Genomic DNA, 20,942 nt, shown 5'->3' with positions numbered 1-20,942 from the left:
CTTGAACCCGGGAGGCAGAGTTTGCAGTGAGCTAAGATTGCGTCATTGCACTTTCTATTTGGAAAGGTAAGAACTTCTGGAGGTAGTTGGTGGTAGTGGTTGCACAACAGTGTGAATGTATTGAATGCTACTGAACTGTACACCTAAAAATGGCTAAATGTAAGTTTTATGTATATTTTACCACACAAAAAAATCTCACAGTTCATTCTTAGTCCTTGTCTTATGTGGCCTCTCAGCAGTGTTTGACACAGTTGGTCATTCACACTGACTTCTTTATTTATTTATTTTAGAGATGGCATATCATTATGTTGCTCAGGCTGGCCTCAGCCTCCTGAGTAGCTGGGACTACAGGCACACGTGACCAGGCCCAGCTTCCCCCACCCCCCTTTCTCCTTTTCCTCTTTCTTATTCCTCCTCCTCCTCCTCCCTCTTCTTCTTCTTGTCCTTCTTGCTCTCTTCTTCCTTCTTTTTTCTCTTCTTCCTTCTTTTTTCTTCTTCTCTTTTTTTTAAATAAGAGCTTTATTGAGATATAATTTACTTACCATAAAACTCACCCATTTAAAGTGTATGAGTAAATTTATTTTTTTGTACATTCACAGAATTGCTCAACCATCACCACAATCAATTTTAGAGCATTTTAATCTCACAAAGAGAAACCTGTACTATCTACAGTCACTTTCCATTTCTTTCTTAACCTTGCCCCCAGCCCTAGGCCATCAAGAATCTAAGATTTGCCTACTTTGCACTTTTCACTTAAATAGAATCATACAATATGTGGTCTTTTGTGACTGGCTTCCTTCACTTAGCATAACGTTTTCAAGATTCTTACATATTTAGCATAATGTTTTCAAGATTCTTACATATTGTAGCATATATGATTGCTTCATTTTTTAAATTGCCAAATAATATTCCATTGTATGGATTTACTATGTTTTATTTATCCATTTATGATTTGATGGATATTTGGGCTCTTTTTACTTTTTGGCTATTATGAATAGTGGTGGTATGAACATTTCTGTACACATTTTTGTGTGGACATAACATTTTCGTTTCTTGCATCCTCATCTTAAAAAGTGTTTTTCATCTACACTCTGCCACAGCACTGTCTAAAAATGTAAATATTAGAATCCTAGTTAAAAATCTGTTCATTTGCTCCCCATTCCCCTACTGTTAGCTAACTTCTCTTTTCATGGACAGTCTTTCCTTTCATCCTGACTGTGGTCCATTAACATGGTACTTACCTCTTCCGATGGCCAGGACATGGGTCCCAAATTCAAAATGTAAAGGCATTCTGGATGTATTAACAACAACAACAAACATTAGTGCAAGAACAAAGTTGAACGGCAGCTGACAAACTGCGTGTCCAAAAGGCAGTAGGACCAAATCCTCTGTCCCAAGGTGCAACTTCAATTTTGCTCCAGGAAATTAATGCCACAAGAGACTGAGATACTACTGTTGCCAGATATGATTTTTAAAAAGAAGCTAGATGTCTGGACTTTTAGGTGAGTCTTTCGATTTCTAAATAAGGCAATGAAGTCACAGTAAGAAATAAAAGAAAACCTCAAAACAACAGACAAACAATACTGTGTGCACCAAACAAAAATGCATCTGTAGGCTATGCGGGTCAATAAGCTCCATTTTGCGAGGGGAACCTCTGTCTTGAGATATTAAAGGTGGAGGGTAAGATTACTTCATATATTTCTTGCATCTTTTTGGGCTCTTTAAAAATCTCCAGCCTGCCAAGTGTGGTGTGGATTTAGCAAAGGTTCATAATAATCCAGGCACTTGGGAGGTTGAGACAGGAGGATTGCTTGAGCCCAGGAGTTCGAGGCCACCTTGGGCAGCATAGCAAAACCCACCTCCAAAAATAAAAAATAAATCTCCAACCACAGCTGCTAGGAAATGGAAGAGTCACCAAAGGTTTTACAGGTTGTCAGTGCTTTGCTGAGCCTACTATGCTGAATTGAATGATACACAGAGAGTTGAACACATTAAATACTTTATTCACACTGTTTACAAACTATATCCACCTGGAAAACACATGAATCCAAAAATAGATTATTTTACAGTAATTCACATTTTTTAAAACAAGTTATTTTGAAGTTAAACTCTAAGTATGGAGGTCTTCAGCCTGTACAGCGGTTCAGTACCTCACCATTTGATTCCTGCTTTGGTGAAATAGAAGTCCTAGGGGCAGTCTACCTAGTAGTAAGTCACTAATGACTTACATGCCAGTGACTGATGAGAAAATGTCAGTGCAGACTTCAACACATGAACATTTATTGGTGTAAATTCACTGTCGCGATTTTTGTCAAGGAAATAGGTGTTTTAGCGCTTGAATACACATCAGGTAGGAAGACAAAACAAAAAAGACTTGCCATTTAATTGGCCGTTACAGAGTTGTCGGGACATTTCCAGTTCTATAACTGTTTAACATCTGGACCAGAGATGAAATCAACGAATTACAATTTTATTGTGTTAACAGCTTGAATCATAGAAACAGCAGTGATTTGGTAATTGATGCCAGTGTCTGTTGACTAACTCTGCATATCAGATGCCAGCCATCAGTTAGAAGGGGGAATAAACCCAGCAACAATTAATAATGTGGTTAATGTTAAGTAAGTCCAGAAGGACGTCTGTGGAAATTTTGCTGAGTGGTCAGAAAGATGCTCTGGTTAAGAAATTTACTATGAACCTATGCTAAATCCAATTATGTCCCAGCTTAATGGCTTAGCTCTTTCATTAATTAAGATACTTTTCTGGCCAGGTGCCGTGGCTCACACATGTAGTCACAGTACTTTGGGAGGCTGAAGCAGGAGGATCTCTTGAGCCTGTGAGTTCAAGACCAGCCCTGGATAACATAGCGAGAACCCATCTCAAAAAAAAAAAAAAAAAAAAAAAAAAAAGGATACTTTTCTATGGATTTTTGGCTTTAATAATTTAAGATCTAAAGTATGTATGCCTTATATCTCACCCTCTCCTACCATAACCTGCAAACTAATCATGCTTTCCCTTGCCTTTGCTGAGCTGCCACAGTTAACTATTTGAAAACTTTTGAACCTTTGGGATGGGAGTATTGGATGTGTCTCTAATGGCAGAATTGAATCGTTTTTCTCTGATCAGCACCAATGGCATTGGATGTAACTGTTGTTCCACAACTCTAGGAAAGTAATGTTTGATCAAGGCACCACAAAAGATCATCCCCTCATCCCCTTATGGGGAAGAAAGGATTTCTTACGAGTTGCCACTGTCACCCCTCCGTAGACAGCAACTCTGAACCCAAATGTAAGCTGAGATGTGGAGAAATTTTATCAGCACGTTTGCAGGTTAAAAAAAAGGAAAAGAAAAGAAAAAGAAGCCTTTCCAATGTCTATTGCAATCTGATTGTTTTAAAGGACAGAAATCCATAAAATGAGCTTGATGCCTGGAGCAGATCATAGCTTGTCTTCCTGCCACCCGTGTGCATTTTTTCCAAATTTGTACACTAACCTTCGGTCGACCCGCTCCAAAATTCCCGTTTTATAGTAGTATCTGAAAAAGCAAGCAGAAGAGAAATTCTGGGAGGGGTTGCACCCTAGGAAAACAACAGAACACAAACTCTCCTCATTCTTCTCAGGTAACAAGGCTGGTATTTTCACACCCTGTTATCAACTTACACTTAAACCTTTCCCAGACATCTTGTAGACTGAACCTCACCATTCTCAGTTCAAAACGTGTTTTGTGCGTGTGTGTGCGAGATGGCCTGGATTCAGAGTGATCCCTGGGGAATACTGCCAAGACAGTGTGTCAATTTACAAACCATAATCCTACCTGTAACTAAGAGCCAAAGTTGTGTCTCATGACCTTTCCATTATCAGGTAAAAAACCTGCAAAAACAGTGTAATTTTCTACAGCCATCCATTTTATATAACTCTTCTTGAAGGCTCATGGTATTTTATGCTATTAACTTACCTCAGGGCTCTGCTCAACTTTTCATACGTCATTCTGTCATTTTTCTTCCTTTGTCCCCACATCTTTGCCAGGGCTTCTGATTTAACCACCCGAAAAATTCCTTGTTCCCTGTCTTCCCATTCCAGAATTCCACAGTTTTCTTCAGGAGATAGAAGTAGATCTCGTACAAATTCCCATAGATGAGAACTTTGGAGGCCTTTTGAAAATGGGAAAACATTAGTGATTTACAGTTGTTTTTAAATTTTTTTTTTTTTTTGAGACAGAGTCTCACTGTGTCACCCAGGCTGGAGTGCAATAGCATAATCTCAGCTCACTACAACATCTGCCTTCGGGGTTCAAGTGATTCTCCTGCCTCAGCCTCCCAGGTAGCTGGGATTATAGGTACCCACCACCATGTACAGATAATTTTTTGTGTTTTTAATAGAGATGGGGTTTTGCCACATTGGCTACACTGGCCTCGAACTCCTGACCTCAGGTGATCCACTCACCTAGGCCTCCCAAAGTGCTGGGATTACAGGCATGAGTCACCATGCCCGGCTTGTTTAATTTTAAGAGAACAGATGTGCAACTTCTCACTAATCCATGACTGATTGCTCTACCTGGAAACTTACTGAGCTGTGACGTGTCTGTCTTTGATTGAAGCAATTGTGAAACAAACACCGTGACTCACAGATATTCTATGGAACTACAGTTTAATTCTTTTTTCTGAGACAGAGTCTCACTCTGTCACCCAGGCTGGAGTATAATGGCATGGTCTCAGCTCACTGCAACTTCTGCCACCTGGGTTCAAGTGATTCTTTTGCCTCAGCCCCCCTAGTAGCTGAGACTACAGGTGTGTGCCACCACACCTGGATAATTTTTGTAATTTTAGTAGAGTCGGGGTTTCACTATGTTGGCCAGGCAGGTCTCAAACTCCTGCCTGCCTCAGCCTCCCAAAGTGCTGGGATTACAGGCATGAGCCACTGCACCTGGCCTACAGTTTAATTCTTATGAAATGAATGAAATGACAGTCAAATGATCTTTCGATTTTTCTTTCTGACAGGAAGCATGGTTGTACTGATTCCATAGCCACAGCTGTCTGGGTGGACTGATCCTGCAATTTAGTTTTTCATGAAAGGCTGGTATTTCTCTTATTCTATGATATGGTGGTTAAGACCAGTTCTGGAGTACCATTGACTGGGTTTGGGTCCTGAATTCATCTCTTCCTACCTTTATAACTATAAACTCTTATAGTTACTTTACCTATAAAATGGGATAATAAGAGTACCTGTCTCCTAGGAGAGGTTAGAGAATTTAATGATTTAATACATACCAAGTAGTTGGAATCACGCCTCGCATATAGCAATTGTTTTCTACACATTCATTTGTGAAATTGCAAGCTTGACACTGCTCTGGGCAGATCTCTTAGTGCTAGGAAGGCAATAGAATTGCTGATTCCCAGTGTTTTCTTTGTTATCCTCCTCTGAGAAGAAGCTACAGTGGACCCAGGATTGGACATGGCTCCAGATGGCGGAGCCATAACTTGAACCCAGAGAGTTTTCATTCCAAAGCTAATGTTCACAACTACAATCATGTCTTTCATAGTAGGTGTTCAATAGACATTTAATGGATAATTATTAGCTATGATTTGTTAAGCATTTGCTATTGTCAGATGCTCAATCTCACCCACTCTTATGAGAAGAAATAAATCTGATTTTGATAATACATATAAAAGCAATCATTGATTTCTTTACTACCTTCCTTGGGAAGTAACTGGTCCAACTCAAATGTTTGGTTCCAAAGCTTATTAAAGTAGATGACTTTGTTTTAGGAATGGTTTTAAGGAAGTGGAAATGGAAACCGGCCTCCTGCACTTACTTGTTCTACTATGACTGTGACAGTCTTGACTTTTGATGCCACTTGTTTTCAAGCAGTTGGAATCGGCATCTGAAAAAGAATAATTTATAGCAGTGGAAAGGTATACAGACCTCAAGTCATACCCAAATGAGCAAACACTAATTGAATGCCTTTGTGGTAGAAGACACCATGTTAGGCACTTTGGAGGTGATTAGTAGTTGGCAGGTGTCAAGATGCTTTAAGATGTGCCTTAAGGAGCACTTGGACTTAATCTCACCCACCCCGATGAGAATAAATAAATCTGGTTTTGATCAAGGCCCATGCCGGGCCTTCCTGGAAGGCCATGGTAAGAACTTGGGACTTTATATTGAAGCGCAGAGCAAAGATCCACGTTTTAAGATCTCTCTTGCTCCTATGTGAAGAACAGACTGGAAGAGACACAAGTAAAAGCAAAGAGACTAGAGCTTATGAAGGGTAGAAAGCAAGCCGTTAACTCCGTGCTGATTTAAATGATAACTCGGGCTGTGAGTCACAACCTGAGACACCTGGACAAGCACCGTCCTAAAGTAGTATAAGAGTTTTTAAAATGGTGGCACCAGATCTGCCCCTCCAGCCCAAACGCAGTCTCCACCGCTTCCCATAGCCCCCAACTTGCTTTGCCCTCGCCACCCTGGCTTCAGACTCTCTGGAAACGTGCAGGCACATTCTACATCGGGGCTTCACAGTTGCTCTTCCACCTGTCCAGCACGCTCTTCCCTTGGATACTTGTGGTGCATGCCCTCATCTCAATCCTGGCTCAAAATCACCTTCCAGTGAGTCCTCCTCTGACCACCCAAGTTGGGACTGTATATCCTCCCCACTGCTCTGCATTTTACATAGAATATTCAAGTATATTCTATGATGTATTTATTCATGCAGTTCACTGTCTGTGTCCACGAGAGGGCAGCAATTTGTGTTTCCAGATGTAACCCTGTAGAACCTAGCACACTGCTGGGGCACATAGTAGGTGCTCAGTGAGTATCATCGAGCCGCCACTGTACTATACTATAGTAACTGTACTGCACCATACTATACTAGCTATACTGTATAGTGCTGTACTATACTAACTCTACTGCACTATACCATACCATACTGCACTGTACTATACTGTACATATACTATACACTGTACTATACTATACTGTACTGTACATACTATACTATACAAACTATACTGTACTAACTATACTCTATTGTACCATACTATACTGACACTATATACTACACTATATTATATACTACATATATACTACATATATACTACATATATACATACATACATACTACTATACTATATACTACACTATATTAACTATGCTATACTATACTACACTATATTAACTATGCTATACTATACTACATTATATTATACTGTACTATACCATACTACCTATACTGTGACTGTACTGTAGTACACCATGCTAAATATTCCATACCATACCATACTGTATGATACTAACTATACTATCACTGTACTATACTGTACTGTGCTATACTGTACTATACTATACTAACTATACTGTGGTAACTATACTATATTGTATTATACTATAGTATACTATACTAATTATACTGTACTGTGCTATACTATACTGTACTATTCTATACAAACTATACTGTACTGTGCTATACTATACTGTACTATGCTAACGACAGTATACTGTACTTACCATACTAATTATACTGTGACTGCACTGTAGTATACCATGCTAACCATACCATACCATACTAATTATACTGTACTGCACTGCACTATACTAACTATACTATTACTGTACTGTAATAACTATATTATACTGTACTATACTATACAACCTGACTGTACTAACTATACTATATCGCATTATACTGTAGTATACTAACTATACTGTACTGTGCTATACTAACTATACTGTACCAACTGCACTATATTGTATTATACTATAGTATACTATACCAACTATACTATACTGTACTGTAATAAGTATACTATACTGTGCTATACTAACTATACTGTATATTATACTATACTGTACCTACTGTACTATACAAACTAGACTATACTGTACTATACTAACTATACTGCACTATACTATACTGCACTAACTGTACTCTACTGTACTATAGTGTACTAACAATACTGTATTGTGCTGTACTATACGAACTATACTATACTATACTATACTATACTATACTATACTATACTACATTATACTGTACAACAATCCCTGCTGCATCATCTACTATGTATACTGTCACTGCTAAATGCAGGAAGGGCAGGAATGACATCTTGTGCCCCACACTGCTGCTCAGGGTGACCTTCTCAGTGCCACTGGGTCATGTCACTCCCCGGCTGAACATCCTGCAGTGGTTCCCCATTTCTTCCAGGATGAAAGCTGCACATTAGATAGGCCTTTCACAGACTGACCCCCACCCAAGTTTCCAGCCTTATCTCATCTGTCTCCCAGCTTTTTCCCTTCCCTTGGGTCAAATGGTTCCATTGGGGTGTGGCTTTCTCCTGGCTCAGGACCTTTGCACAGACTACCCACTCCCTACTTCTACCCAGCTGACCCCTCACAAGACCTCTTCAGGAAGGCTTCTCTGAACTTACCTTCTGGGTCAGATCCCTTATGAGCCCCATAGAGAGCACCTGTATGTTCCTTGGTATCACAGAACTGGGTCCACTTTACTGCAAAGATTCATTTCATCTCTTTTTCTCCTCTACTGTTAGGTGATGTTCACATAGCACTTACTAAATGCCAAGTGCTTGGTAAGGGCTTCACACAGAGTATCTCATTTAATCCTTGTAACAACCTATGTGATATTATTAGGATTTTTATTTTATTGAGGAGAAATTTGATGCCCAGAGAGTTTAAGAATTTTATCCAGATGGTGGAGCCAGGATTTGAACCCAGACAGTTCTCATTCCAAAGCTAATATCACAACTACTACTTTATCACATCTTTTGCAGCAGGCGTTCAATAGACATTTAATGAACTATTATTAGCTAAGATTTGTTGAGCATTTGCTGTTGCTGGATGCTCACTCAACCTCCTGCACCGGTATGATATATGTCTATTACTGTCTCCAGATCGACCTGTTGTTTTGATTTAATCTTTTAGAAGAGAAAACAAATGGAGTCATGAATAAAGATGAATTATGAAGTGTGAATAAACAACAAGCTTTCATTGAAATGCAAAATGGCAAGAAGTGGGAGGAAAAACATTGCCTTTTGGATTTTATGATTTCTCGTGTGTTTTGGATGCAGGGGATCTGGCATGGTAGGATAAACACAGCACAAATCAGCATGAGAGGGGTTTATGAGGATGGTGGGAGTTTCTTCTGTGGGTCTTGCCAGAGATAACCCTGTTCTATCTGTTCCTAGCTCTGCAGTGATAGCTTTGAAGGTACTCATTGGTTGAGGGGTCAAGGCTTCGCCTGGCTGGTGGTGGCAGGGGCAGGGAGCTAGTCATTACTGCACTGTTAATCTTGAGGCAGGTTCCCAAATCAGCCCCCAGCAGGACTGGCTGGTGGATCTGCAGCAGCACCATGAACCCACGAGATTTCTCTGCAGATGCCAGTTGGGTTTCAGGGTGCAGCTCTCCCTGGCTCACGACTTTCATCATCTTGACTGTGTCCCTGCAGCTGGTGGGGAATGAGGGGAGACACGGCCCAGGCTCTCTACTGTCTGTGAAATGTAGAGAGGCTTGGTTGGCCTTGAGACTGGACACTTTTAAAATGTGGCCAAAGGATATATTCTCAGCTGTTGATATCCTCCACCCTGGGGTGGGGGCCTGTCTGGCAGGGTTTCCAAAGCAAATTCATCATATCCCCATAACAACAGCAGTCCAGCCATGGTGCCCATACCCCATGCCAGGCTGGTGCAGAGAAGCTCTGAGGCTCAGGAGCAGGGAGGTGCCTGGCAGTGAACCCAGGACTGTAGACTTGGTTCTTGGGCCCAGCATACCCTCCACTGGCATTGCTGCAGTGGAGGTGGGTAGGGAGTGGGGCAGGTGGAGAGGAGAGAACAAGCAGAGAAGGAGTGGGTTTCTTCACTTTGGCCAGCTCTGACAGCTTTGTAGCTTGTGTGCCTGGACACCTTCAGTGGGCACCAAGTTGAAAACAGTCTTGTTTGAATTATTGTCAAGCTACACCCAGACCCTGTGGGGTTCCTGGGCTTGGATCTTAACTGAATGGGCAGCCAAGAGAATAGAAGGGTCTGGGAGCATGTGTGCATATGTCCCTGTGTGTGTGTATGCGTGCGTGCATGTATGAGTGTGCATAGCACAATGTATAAAAGCACAGGCTTTGAGGAAATGTGTTGGAATCTCAGCCCTGCACTTACAAGTTATTACACGTCCAGTTTCCTCAGATGCAAATGGAGATAACAACACTACCTAATGGAGCTAAAACAAGGATAAAATGATATAATATAAGCAGAACACTTGGCTCAGTGTCATGCTTAACACATAGTAAGTGCTTAATAAATGGTAAAGAGAGCTAATCATTTTTGCTGAAGACCCAATGGGAACATTGCTGAAAGCCCCAGGATGCCACTTTGTCCTCATTGGCCAGATCTTGGTCTTTGAATGGCACATCAACACTGAAAGGTGGCCTCTAGTTTTGAGTCAGGGAATATCTGAGACCATGAAACATCACCTGGGCCATAGGCACTGTGACCACATGCCCTGGACTTTCTGGGATGGGCTCATTGTATAAACTACCAATCTGTTGTCTTCATACCTCCCCTTGTGCTCATCAACTATCCATTAGGGTTTCTGTTTGGAGAAAGCATGGTCATCAGGGTTGTGGGAGAGCCAGAGATGGGCCTCAGGGGATTTGGGGGATGCCGTGCCTAGCTTTGGGCCTGGCATATAGTAGGTGTTCAATGAATGTTTGTTCAAAGAGTGAAGGAAACAGGAGAGAAATAAATAGGTAAGGGGAGCAAAGGCATCAAGGGCTTCAGATTTAGATACAACTGGGTCATCTGTTGCCTTCTAAGCATGTCACCTTTAAACGCTAAGCTCCAGCTCCTACCCCTACAAAAAGGCTATAATACTAGGACTTGTCTCATATTGGGAAGATTACCTGACATAACGTCTATAAAGATTTTGGCACAGGGCCTGGTTCATAGGAAGCACTCAACAAATGCTAGCTGCTGTTGTCATCCTCCTCCTCCTCCTCATCATCACACTGAATCTAACTGTGGCTAGTTGTATATTCAGGTAACACCTACTTGAAAAGAACTGACTGGACACACCTTCCCTTTCTATTGCATGATCTTCCTTTTGCCGTATGGAAGGCAGGCTGGTAAGTGATCCCATTTGTAGGTAAAGACACTGACCCCTGGAGAAAGGGCTGGTCAGGTCCAGGTCACCACTACTTAGAGAGTAAAGCAAATGCCTACCTGTGGCTCAAGCCTTTGGCCACAGTCATGTCTCATTTCTTCCAGCGCCTTTGCCTGGGTTAGGTGGGGTGGCGAAAGCTGGGATTTGCATCCCCAAGGCTGCTGCAGATGGATCACAAGGGATTCTGCCAGCACCAGGAAACTATGTGAGCTTTGTTCACACATGGGTGAGGTGCTACACCCGGGGGCCCCGAGTGATGAAACCTAGCAGAATGCAGAGCGGCTCGTGAAAGGGTAGTTGCGGTCTGTGGGGCAGGGTGTGCATGCTTAACCCCTAGCATGTGGTCCACAGACTGGCTATTCCTGTGCTAAAGCACCAAAAACAAAACAAAACATAAAAATCCAGAAACTTTTGTTAACTAGGAGCCAAGTAACGTGACTCCTCAGTTGATTGCTTGGGACTTTAAGAAGAAAAAAAATCATAAACCACAAAACAGTCCCTCTGTGTCTGCCCCTCCAGCTTGCATCCCTCAGAGGCCTTGGAAACACCACGTGCTCTGCTCCGTCTCTGCAGATGGCTGAGCTGAAGCCCATGGGGGAATGCGGTTTGCCCAGGACCACATCTCCTGGCCTCCGGGACTCAGTAACTAATAGCAATCATCACTGTCATTTTTAAAAAATGAAAGCACCACAGATCCCTAGCCTTCTTCATCTGCCAAAGTGAAACAGGGAAGGTTAATCATCAGCATCAAGGTTATTTGAGATCCTCCATTATCTTGTGTTTACAAACCCTCCCTACTTAGTGAGCTCAGAGTCTTCTTAAGCACCATGGACCACAGGCTTCTAATAGTATTATTAGTGTTATGACTGATAGATACTGGTTTTGGGGGCATCTACACTGGTGGCACATGCTGGACCCTTTGTGGGTGTCGTTTCTCAAACTCACCATGACCCACAAGGGTCACACTATTTTATAGACAGGGGAATGGAGTCTTGGAGGATCAGCAATCCATAGACCCAAGCTGTGGTCCCCCAGACCCACGCCGATGCTCTTTCTGTCACTCTTTCCACCACACTTTTCCCCACTGGCTTCTCCAGGTCTGGGATTTTTTCAGTTCATCAACTTTTCAGTACGATCCTAAAAGAATGCTCAAGCCCATGTGCCAATGACAGCCTTGATAGAGCCTTGGGTGGCTTGTGCTTGGATACTTACAGTCTTTGATGGTAGCCTTGCTCTCTTCAGCATCATTAAAAAAGGAGTAACCTGGGAAAGAAAAAGAAATCCACAAACCATACCATACAATCCTGGTTTCCACTGGCCAGCCCAGGAGAGGGGGTGTTGGAGGGAAGTGGAGTGACTGTCCCTCTCAATGTTGGTTACATTTTAGAGGGAGCCTTGGAGACCATCTGGCCTTAGCGTCCCACCCTGAAGTCATCCCTGAGAGGTAACAATGTCCTCATTTTTAAAGGTCATTTGGAGGGAGCACCCAGAACCAGGCATCCCAGCAGCCTCTGCAGATGTTCTGAGCAGGCACTGGAGAGTAAGCTTTGGTCTGGGGTCCAGGGCTGGGCTCTGAGTTGGGCTGGCCTACTGACTCCTGTGCAGCCTTGTCCAGTCACTCAGTCTCTGGGCTTACTGGTGTTTCTCATTGACATCATGAGACAAAATACCCACTAAGCTCCCCTTTGGTGAAGAGTCGATAGTCTCTGACATGGCCTCTAATCCCTCGGGGACTGGAATGCCTGTTATGTGCTGGTCAGCAGGGAGAATGGGCATAAGAGACTGCAAGAAGTGCAAAACCCTAAGTGAATGCTGAGTTTAATGAGGATGTGGAAGATGAGGCCAGGGCCTTGGTTCTCTCTGCTGTGGGGAATGGGGTGGGCTGGGGTTGAAATGGGAGTTTCAGATCGTGTTTCCACATAGCAGTGTAGGCCGAAGGATACCAATTTCCTAGTTTGGTCCAACCCAAGGACTAACTTCTATTTGCTAAGCAGACTGGAGCAGGGCGCAGTTGTGATTGTTTATTCCTGGTGTCATGTTCTCATTGGTTTTGGTCAGCCAGGTACCTCAGTTGACTCTGACCAAGGGGATGACTGAGAACAGGATGGGAGACTGAAGAGGGGCTCATTTCTCTCCTAGGCTGTGGAAGCCACCCTCTGACCTTGCCTCCCAGCAACCAGTGTCCCCAGGTTTCTGGGCCTATAAATCCTACCGTAATACCTATGGAGCTGGATGGTGCCTGGCCCCCGCAGCCCCTTTCCAGCTCATCTCCTCAACAAAACTGCCTTGTTCTGTATCCTGTTCTGCCAGAGTCCTAACCTACGGGGCAGCATAAGGCATATATGAGGTAATAACCCTGAGTTCACTATACAATTTATGATCCAAATGGAGACACTTTTGAGAATGAAAGGTAGTGCTATCGTAATAATTACTCTAGGATAACAGGTGGAAACGATGTTTCTTGGGCAAATGGGGACAGTGTGAACTTTGGTCACAATATACATATCTCCACAATCTACAATCCACATACCTGCTTGGGAAACATTAGAAGAGGAGTTTCAGAATGGAGCAGATTGGTGGAGCAGATAGTTTTACTGCTCAACATGGAACCCTCCTGGCTAAAGAGTGTCTGAAATCCCACCATTAAAGGCGGCAGTGTGACTCCAGGAATTCCTTAGAATAAGAAAAGGTAATGCATGGCCTATTAAAAAGCAGTTGGCTTTTTAGGTTTAGCCTATCCATTTTGCACAGAGCCCTGGGGTAATAAAACCAGGGACAATTTTTTTTTTTTTTAGATGGAATTTCACTCTTTTTTGCCCAGGCTGTAGTGCAATGGTGCAATCTCAGCTCACTGCAACTTCCACCTCCTGGGTTCAAGTGATTCTCATGCCTCAGCCTCTTGAGTAACTGGGATTATAGGCACACACCACCATGCCTGGCTAATTTTCTGTTTTTAAGAGAGACGGGGTTTCACCATGTTGGCCAGGCTGGTCTCGAACTCCTGACCTTAGGTGATTCACCTGTCCTAGCCTCCCACAGTGTTGCGATTACGGGCATGAGCCACCGTGCTCGGCAACAGGTATTTTTTTTTATATATATGACAATTGCCAGGGAAGAGAGGTGCCTGTGGTGGGAGACACCAGCACTGGGGCTGCACAAAGGCATGGAGACAAATGAGGGTGACTTGACATTTGGCCAAGCTGGCATTGCCAGGCTGCATCTTTTTCAGAATGAAAGTCACCCCTCTCCATGGCCCCAGGATTTTTGTGCAAGCCTGTTCCCTTGGGAGGATCCTAAATGGAGTCCCAAGCTCCTTTTGGAGCCGTTGTGACTTGTTCAGACTTGTCCTCTCTCAGGGAGTGCCCACTCCGAGCACAGGACACAGATCCCAGCTCTTGGCAGGTCACTGTCACTGGAGTTGTGGCTCCAAGGGCCCAAACCATGAAGCACCCAAGGGCCACCGTTCCTAGCTTTTCTGCCTTCTAGAGCTCATGATGGATGAAGAGCAGGAAGAGGTCAAGGTAGGTCCTCTGTGGGTCTTCTGTCCAAATAAGAGTGGCTGTCATAGCCTCCCCTTCAAGCAGGGAGCTCTTAGACTGCTTGATTATCTCTGGTAGGGGGGGAGCTTCCTATCTCTTGTATCTTCTGAATTACCTTTTCAAAAGAAGGTGCTACCTTTTAAAAAGATCCTTCTTAAAACTGAGCTAAGATATGTTTCCTTTAGCATCCTGCAATATGCCTGTTGGTTATATTAATGATGATGGAAATAGCTGCTATTTACTGCATTTCCATCTTTATAAGCCGTGCTAGGTAATATTTCCCTCAATCCTCTAAAAAGCTCATGGAGGTGTCATTATCCCATTGGACAGATGAGGCAATGGGGATTCAGACAGGTTAAGCCACTCGCCATAGGTGCTATGGTTCGGGAGTATTGGAGCCAGGGTTGGAATGCAGGTCTTTCGGATCTCCAAGCCCTTGCTTTGTACTGACTTTCTGTGAATCAGCCCTGTATGCTGTGTGACCTTGAGGAAGTCACTTAATGTCTCGGGATATCAGTTCCTTTCATCTATGTGTGACTTTGAGACATTAGAACTCGATGTTCTCAAAGAACCTTTCTGGATTGAAAAAAATGTGCTTCGACATTCTGCATGCAAAAGGCCTGTTGAAAGTTAAATAATGCTATTGGCGCCACCTTGTGGCCACTTGATCCTCAACCATTAGGAATGTGAAGAAATGGTAATTAGTTGGACTCCTGTGGAAATGGGAAGGGTAAGGGTCTGTTTAACTTTATTCCCCTTCTGCTTAATCAGAGATGAAGCAACACCTCTTTTTTGTCCATCCTGTGTGGTTTCAAATCATTATAAAGATACTGTATTATTAGAAGCCTGGTACCTGGGCAGTCCCTGAATGTGGTGTTAGTTTTTCTTTTTTCTTTTTTTTTGAGATGGAGTTTCACTCTTGTTACCCAGGCTGGAGTGCAATGGCGCGATCTCGGCTCATCGCAACCTACGTCTCCTGGGTTCAAGCAATTTTCCTGCTTCAGACTCCGAGTAGCTGGGACTACAGGCGCATGCCACCATGCCAAGCTAATTTTTGTATTTTTCGTAGAGACAGGGTTTCACCATGTTGACCAGGATGGTCTCCATCTCTTGACCTGGTGATCCACCCGCCTTGGCCTCCCAAAGTGCTGGGATTATAGGCGTGAGCCACCACGCCCAGCCAGTTTTTCTTTTTTTAAAATGCACTCAACTTGCATTTCTGTAACTTGCTCCCTTTTCCCTAAAATCCCCAATTCTGGCATGTTAGCTTCCAGTTATTGAAGGTTTTGGTTAACAGAGAACTCCAGTTAGTAAAATTTTGCTGTGCAAGTCACATGGTGAAAAAGGACTTCTCCAGGTTGTTTGGTCCTAATCCTTGTCCCTCCCCTGGAGGCCCAGCCCTCTGAACACTGACCTTGTGTGCGGATGTTCTGGAGGATGAAGTACAGGTACTCCCCGCAGAGGCCAGCTGCCTCGACGAACTCCTCCTGTGTCATGCTGCACAGCTGCAGGCCGCTGATGTTGAAGTGGCAGAAGGAGATGCAATTGGTGTCCAGCTTGTACTGATCGCAGCAGAACTGAAGCCACTCCCACACATGGCGCTTAGTCCAGTATTCAGGGTGGACTGACGTCCAGTACGAGTCGCAGGCTACACCAAAGGAGAAAGAAGTGAGGAATGATAGTCCCAAGATAGTCTTCAGAGGGCCCCCAAAGGCCACATCAGTTTTGTAACATCCTCATCCCTCTGCCAATGAGTTGAAAAGGGCCTTCACCCCTGGGTTTTCTGTAGGGCCCAGGTCACCTTCTATTCTGCAGAGAAGATCAGAGGGACTGGATCCTGCAGATAAGCTTTGGGGTCAGGGAGGGAATGACAGGGGCAAGAAAGAACCAGAGTTAGTGTTGGTGCTTTAAAAAAAGCATTTAGTGGAAAAAGAAAGAAAACAGCCCTTCAGTTATTTGATTCCAGACAACATGATGTCAAAAGCACAGACTCAGCTGTTTGACAGGCCGGGTTGAAATTCTGATTCCACCACTCTCCAATTGGGCAAGGTCTATGGGCATTGAAATCTCAGTTTCCTCATCTGAAAAATGGGGATAATATGCTCAACACTCAGGACTGTTATGGAGTTTGGGGTTAATGTATGTAGAATGGCGCATAAAAACTTAGTAACCAATTCAATAGTCACACATGTCCACTGTGTATCAGACACCATTTGAAGCTGGTTTAGTCCCTATACTTTAAAGGGCAGCTGCCCAATGCTGGCTACTTGTTTCTGCACCATTACTGGCCATCTTGTGGCAAGATCCTTGGGTTCTTACACATTGCCCAGAGTCTGACTGTCCTTGGGTCACCATAGTAGGTGCCTCCAGAGGAAGGTGGTCACAGGAGAGCTGGTTGTTTTGTTGTTCTTGTGCTTTTGGTGGTGTTCGGAGTAATTTCTATCCTGAGATCAGAGTCCCTCACTCCTTTAGAGGAGTCGTGTACATGCCTCAATGTTGAGAATGCCATCTGTCTGGGAGACTGGGATGTGACTGTGCGTGGCCCAGGGACAGAGATTTGGTCTTCAACAGTTCTGTCCTACTGTTCCTGGGAGAAATGGAAAGTGAGGTGGACACAAGGTATGCAAGAGGTGAGGAATTAGGTACTTGGTCAGGCTCTTTGACATAAACAATTATTGTATCTGCCATGGAATTTATTTATTCATTCATTTATTCATTTCATTCAACAAATGAAAGCTTTAGTTTCTTAACTGGTAAAACTGGAATAATTATAGCACCTACATCATAGTGTTTTGCAGATTAAATGAGTTAATTACATAAAAGTACCTGGAACAGAGCCTGGAGGATTTAAACCCTATTACAAACATTAGTATTGAATATCTACTATGTGTACAGCAACACACTGTGTAAGGATTCATGGTGGACAGGTTTGGTCCCTGTGCCCCAGGAGGTCACAGAAGAGGAACTTGAAAGTCATGAAGGACTTTCCCAAGAACCCACGCCAGTGAGTGGCAGAGCTGGATTTGAACCCCGGCCTGAACTGGAAAGCCACTGCTCTCCCCATGCCACCATAGCGGTCCTCAGAGGGTCAGCGCAGAGCAGAGATGAACATGAAGAGTGGCTGAGACGGGGGAGAGCTGGAGAGAACACAACGCAAGGGCCTGAGTAGACAGGCAGACAGCAGAGAGTGACATGCAGAGAGCAAGGTGACGATGACTGAAAGGGTCCCTCACATGTTAGACCCCACAGCAAATGGCAGTGGTGCGATTTGCAGCATTTAAAGGCGAGTAGCAATCGCACCATTGCCAGTTGCTGATGATTCCAGGCAGGAGGTGGGTTCTGTGCGGTCAGGTGCTACTGCTCACTCAGCACCCTCTGATTGGCAGCCAAGGTGCTACATGTTTTTGTCGTCTCAAGTTTCCCAGGTCGTCCCAACAATCCTATCCAGTAGGTGTAATTGGGCTATTTCACAAAGGAGGAAATGGAGGCTCCCCTTAAAACTCAAAGCTCTTCCAGAGATCTCTTCTATATGCCTGCGGATCAAACGGTCAGTATTGTGCCAGGCTGCTTGAGGCCGATGTCGTAGCTTCTACCTGGCGGATGGGAAGAGCCAGGGAGCAGGTGAGGCCAGGTCTTGATCACTGGCCACTGGCTGGAGCCGGCCCACCAGGCCCGTGGGGGCTCTTCAGGGCAGGCAGGGGCTCCTGGCAGAACAAGGCGCCATTCCTGAGTTCGGCCTGCGCTTTCATCTACTGATTTCTGGCTTGAGTAAACCTGAGGGGCCTTTGGACTTTCCTGGCGTTCCGCGAGAGACGTTTATGAGCCTTGACATTCTTCAGCCGCGGGTCCTGCCCGGGCCCTGCCCGAGATGGCTATCGGTGTGCGGCGGTCGGAGGGCGCAGCTGATTTCTTTTCATGGAAAGGTTTCGCCAAGGCTCTGTTCCGCTGTTCCCGTCCCCTCCCCTCTCCGCTTCCACCCCGTTGCTATTTTCTTTGGCACTGGAAGAGGGCCATATTGTTTGCGGAAGCCAAGGGGGCCTCAAGGATTCGGAGAAACGCCCGGGCGGGAGTCGGCCCCACGCGGGGAAGGTGTTGCTGGCGCTGGCTCCCTGCTCCCCGGCGCTCGGCTTTGAAGCTCACCCCCAGGGCGGCTTTGTGTGCGGCCCCGGCCCCTGGAGGGGAGCCAGAGCCCGGCGGAGGCCCCCTCTCCTCATCTGCAAGCTCCTTCCCCAGCCCCAGAGCTGGGAGGAAAATGGCTGCTCTGGGTGCCGAGTCGGGCCTCCAGGGGGCGCTTTTCCGTGGGCGGGGGTCCTACCCTCAGGACGGGAGGAGGGCGGCAGAGCGGAGGCTGCGCCGGGGAGGGAGGGCCGCGTCAGCCCCTCCTCATCCGCCGCTCTCCTGCTCTCCTCGCTCAGGAGGCTTCGCAGCCGGAGTCTCCCCACAGGGGCTTCTCTTTGGATGGAACGTGGTCCCCACCTGCCTTCTCCTGAGGAATCCCTGTTCATCCTCACTCTCCCTTGCATAGAGTCTTCCCCTCTCCACTCAGGGGCCCTCAGGCGTCCTCCTCATCCCTCCCCTCCAGACCAAGAGTTTGGCTCGCCCTGAACCAGGAGTGCTTGGAGCCCGGCCTAGCCCACCGCAGGCCTCCCTCAGTGAGGGTGTCTGATTGACCAGATGACTGGCAGTCACTCTCCACTTTACACACGGGGAGACTGAGGGACTTCTGTAAGGTCAAACGGCCTGCCAGTAAAGGCGTTAGGCACCCCATCTCTTCTTGAATGTGGGGATTTTCCCTCCCAACATGCCCCACCCTTCTTGGTTGAGGAGGACCAAGGTGGGCACACATCTCAAGACTGACTAAAGCAAGATTTGGAGGAAGGTAGACATGTATAACCCTAACTGTAAATAATGGATAAGCAGAGCCTGGCTAGAAAAAAGAAAATATACAATCTATGTTTGAAAAATCAGACAGAGGATGCAGAGACTGACAGTGTTTATACTCTTAATGAAGACATGAAGAAGACCCTTTTGATACTTGGAAGAAATGAACTCAGGGCAAAAAAAATAAGGGATTATATACCAGCAGAATATATTATTTTTAATGGGTTGTGTTGTCTGGAAATGTGAAGTGATTTTCCCAATGCTTCTGTCATCTATAAAATAATCTCAACATTTTGAAGTTGAGCCATGAGCCCTTCTGCCTATGTCGGCCAGCAGAGGCCCATCCTGTGCTTGGTAGGCTTACTCCGAATGCCCATAGGTCACTATTATTAAGCAGCAGACTCTGCCAGCTCCTTTGAAGTCTGAAGTGGGTTAGGACACTTGTTTCAGGGCCAGCTGCATTGGAAGGAAGAATTGAGCTAGAGGGAGTTTTCAGAAATTCTGGGGGAATTTTCACAAGTGATGGTATATATAACCTGGGATGCATTTAAATTCAGAAAGAGGACTAACTTTCAGAGCTGGGTGGGTGCACCAGATGCCCACAGGGTCAGCAGATAATGTCTATGCCTGAGCCCCCACGTGGAGACAGTGGGGACTGGAAAGTTCACGCCAAAGTGGGAAATGGCTACCTGACCTCTCACCTTGTGGAAAGGTGGGTCTTGTGTTGCCAGGACCAGATGGCTGACTCAACTCTCCTGATTTCTATTTTCAAGCGTGGCACCTGACTTGATTTTTACAAAACAGCACGGGAAGCCCAGTCAAAATGTTCTCATAGGCTGGATCACTCCTGGCCATCACTTTATGATGAAGAATCTTACGGGTTTTGGACACTTGTCTCCTTCAAGATTATTGCTTAGAGTGGGCATGCTAAGAACTTTGAAGGATTCTTTTTTAGTTGAATACTATTTTCTTCAAGTTAAAACTTATCTGGAAAAAAGCAAGCCTGCTTTTCTGGGAGTGGAGGTGGAGGTACTAGCTCCAGGAGCCTCCTTGAAAATCACTGTTCTCAAACTTGTAACCAGGATTCCTATATTTTGAATTCCCCTTCAAAGTTGAAAGGGGACATGGTCTCTGACACTTAGTGGTCCTACCTCCTCAGACTCACCTGCAAAATAAAAATAATAGGATCTACTTATTTGGGCTACTAAAAGGATTATGTAAATTAATACATGGAAAGTACTTAGAACAGGGCCAGGCATATGGTGAGTACTCATTAAGTATCATCCGCTTATATTTGTCAATATCAGGGTTACCCCCTGGGCTTCCCAAGCCACTACTTTAATTACATTCCTTCAAACACTACTAATTTT

The 20,942-nt window shown here is 44.7% G+C and overlaps 1 protein-coding gene across 3 annotated transcripts in view; it reads right to left on the bottom strand.

Moving 5' to 3' along the window:
- Positions 1 to 1,982: 1,982 nt before the first annotated feature.
- The window catches only part of ELF5 (E74 like ETS transcription factor 5), a 33,450-nt gene continuing 14,490 nt past the window's right edge, over positions 1,983 to 20,942 (bottom strand). For 2 of the 3 annotated variants that reach the window (XM_032283599.1, XM_032283598.1), the window contains exons 3-7: positions 16,106 to 16,339; positions 12,365 to 12,415; positions 5,809 to 5,877; positions 3,952 to 4,147; positions 1,983 to 3,531 (exon numbers count right to left, since the gene is read on the bottom strand). In XM_032283599.1, coding sequence (XP_032139490.1) covers positions 3,435 to 3,531; positions 3,952 to 4,147; positions 5,809 to 5,877; positions 12,365 to 12,415; positions 16,106 to 16,339 — 647 coding nt within the window. In that variant the 3' untranslated portion in view covers positions 1,983 to 3,434. Of the gene's footprint in view, positions 3,532 to 3,631; positions 4,148 to 5,808; positions 5,878 to 12,364; positions 12,416 to 16,105; positions 16,340 to 20,942 lie in introns of those variants that run through there. The other variant, XM_032283600.1, reaches the window with a different exon arrangement.

Source organism: Sapajus apella, unplaced genomic scaffold (genome assembly GCF_009761245.1).
Source record: "Sapajus apella isolate SASKATOON/1434 unplaced genomic scaffold, GSC_monkey_1.0 scaffold14, whole genome shotgun sequence".
Lineage (NCBI taxonomy): Eukaryota > Metazoa > Chordata > Mammalia > Primates > Cebidae > Sapajus > Sapajus apella.
Note: the sequence above shows the minus strand (reverse complement) of the source record. Positions and strands in the feature narration are given on the sequence as shown.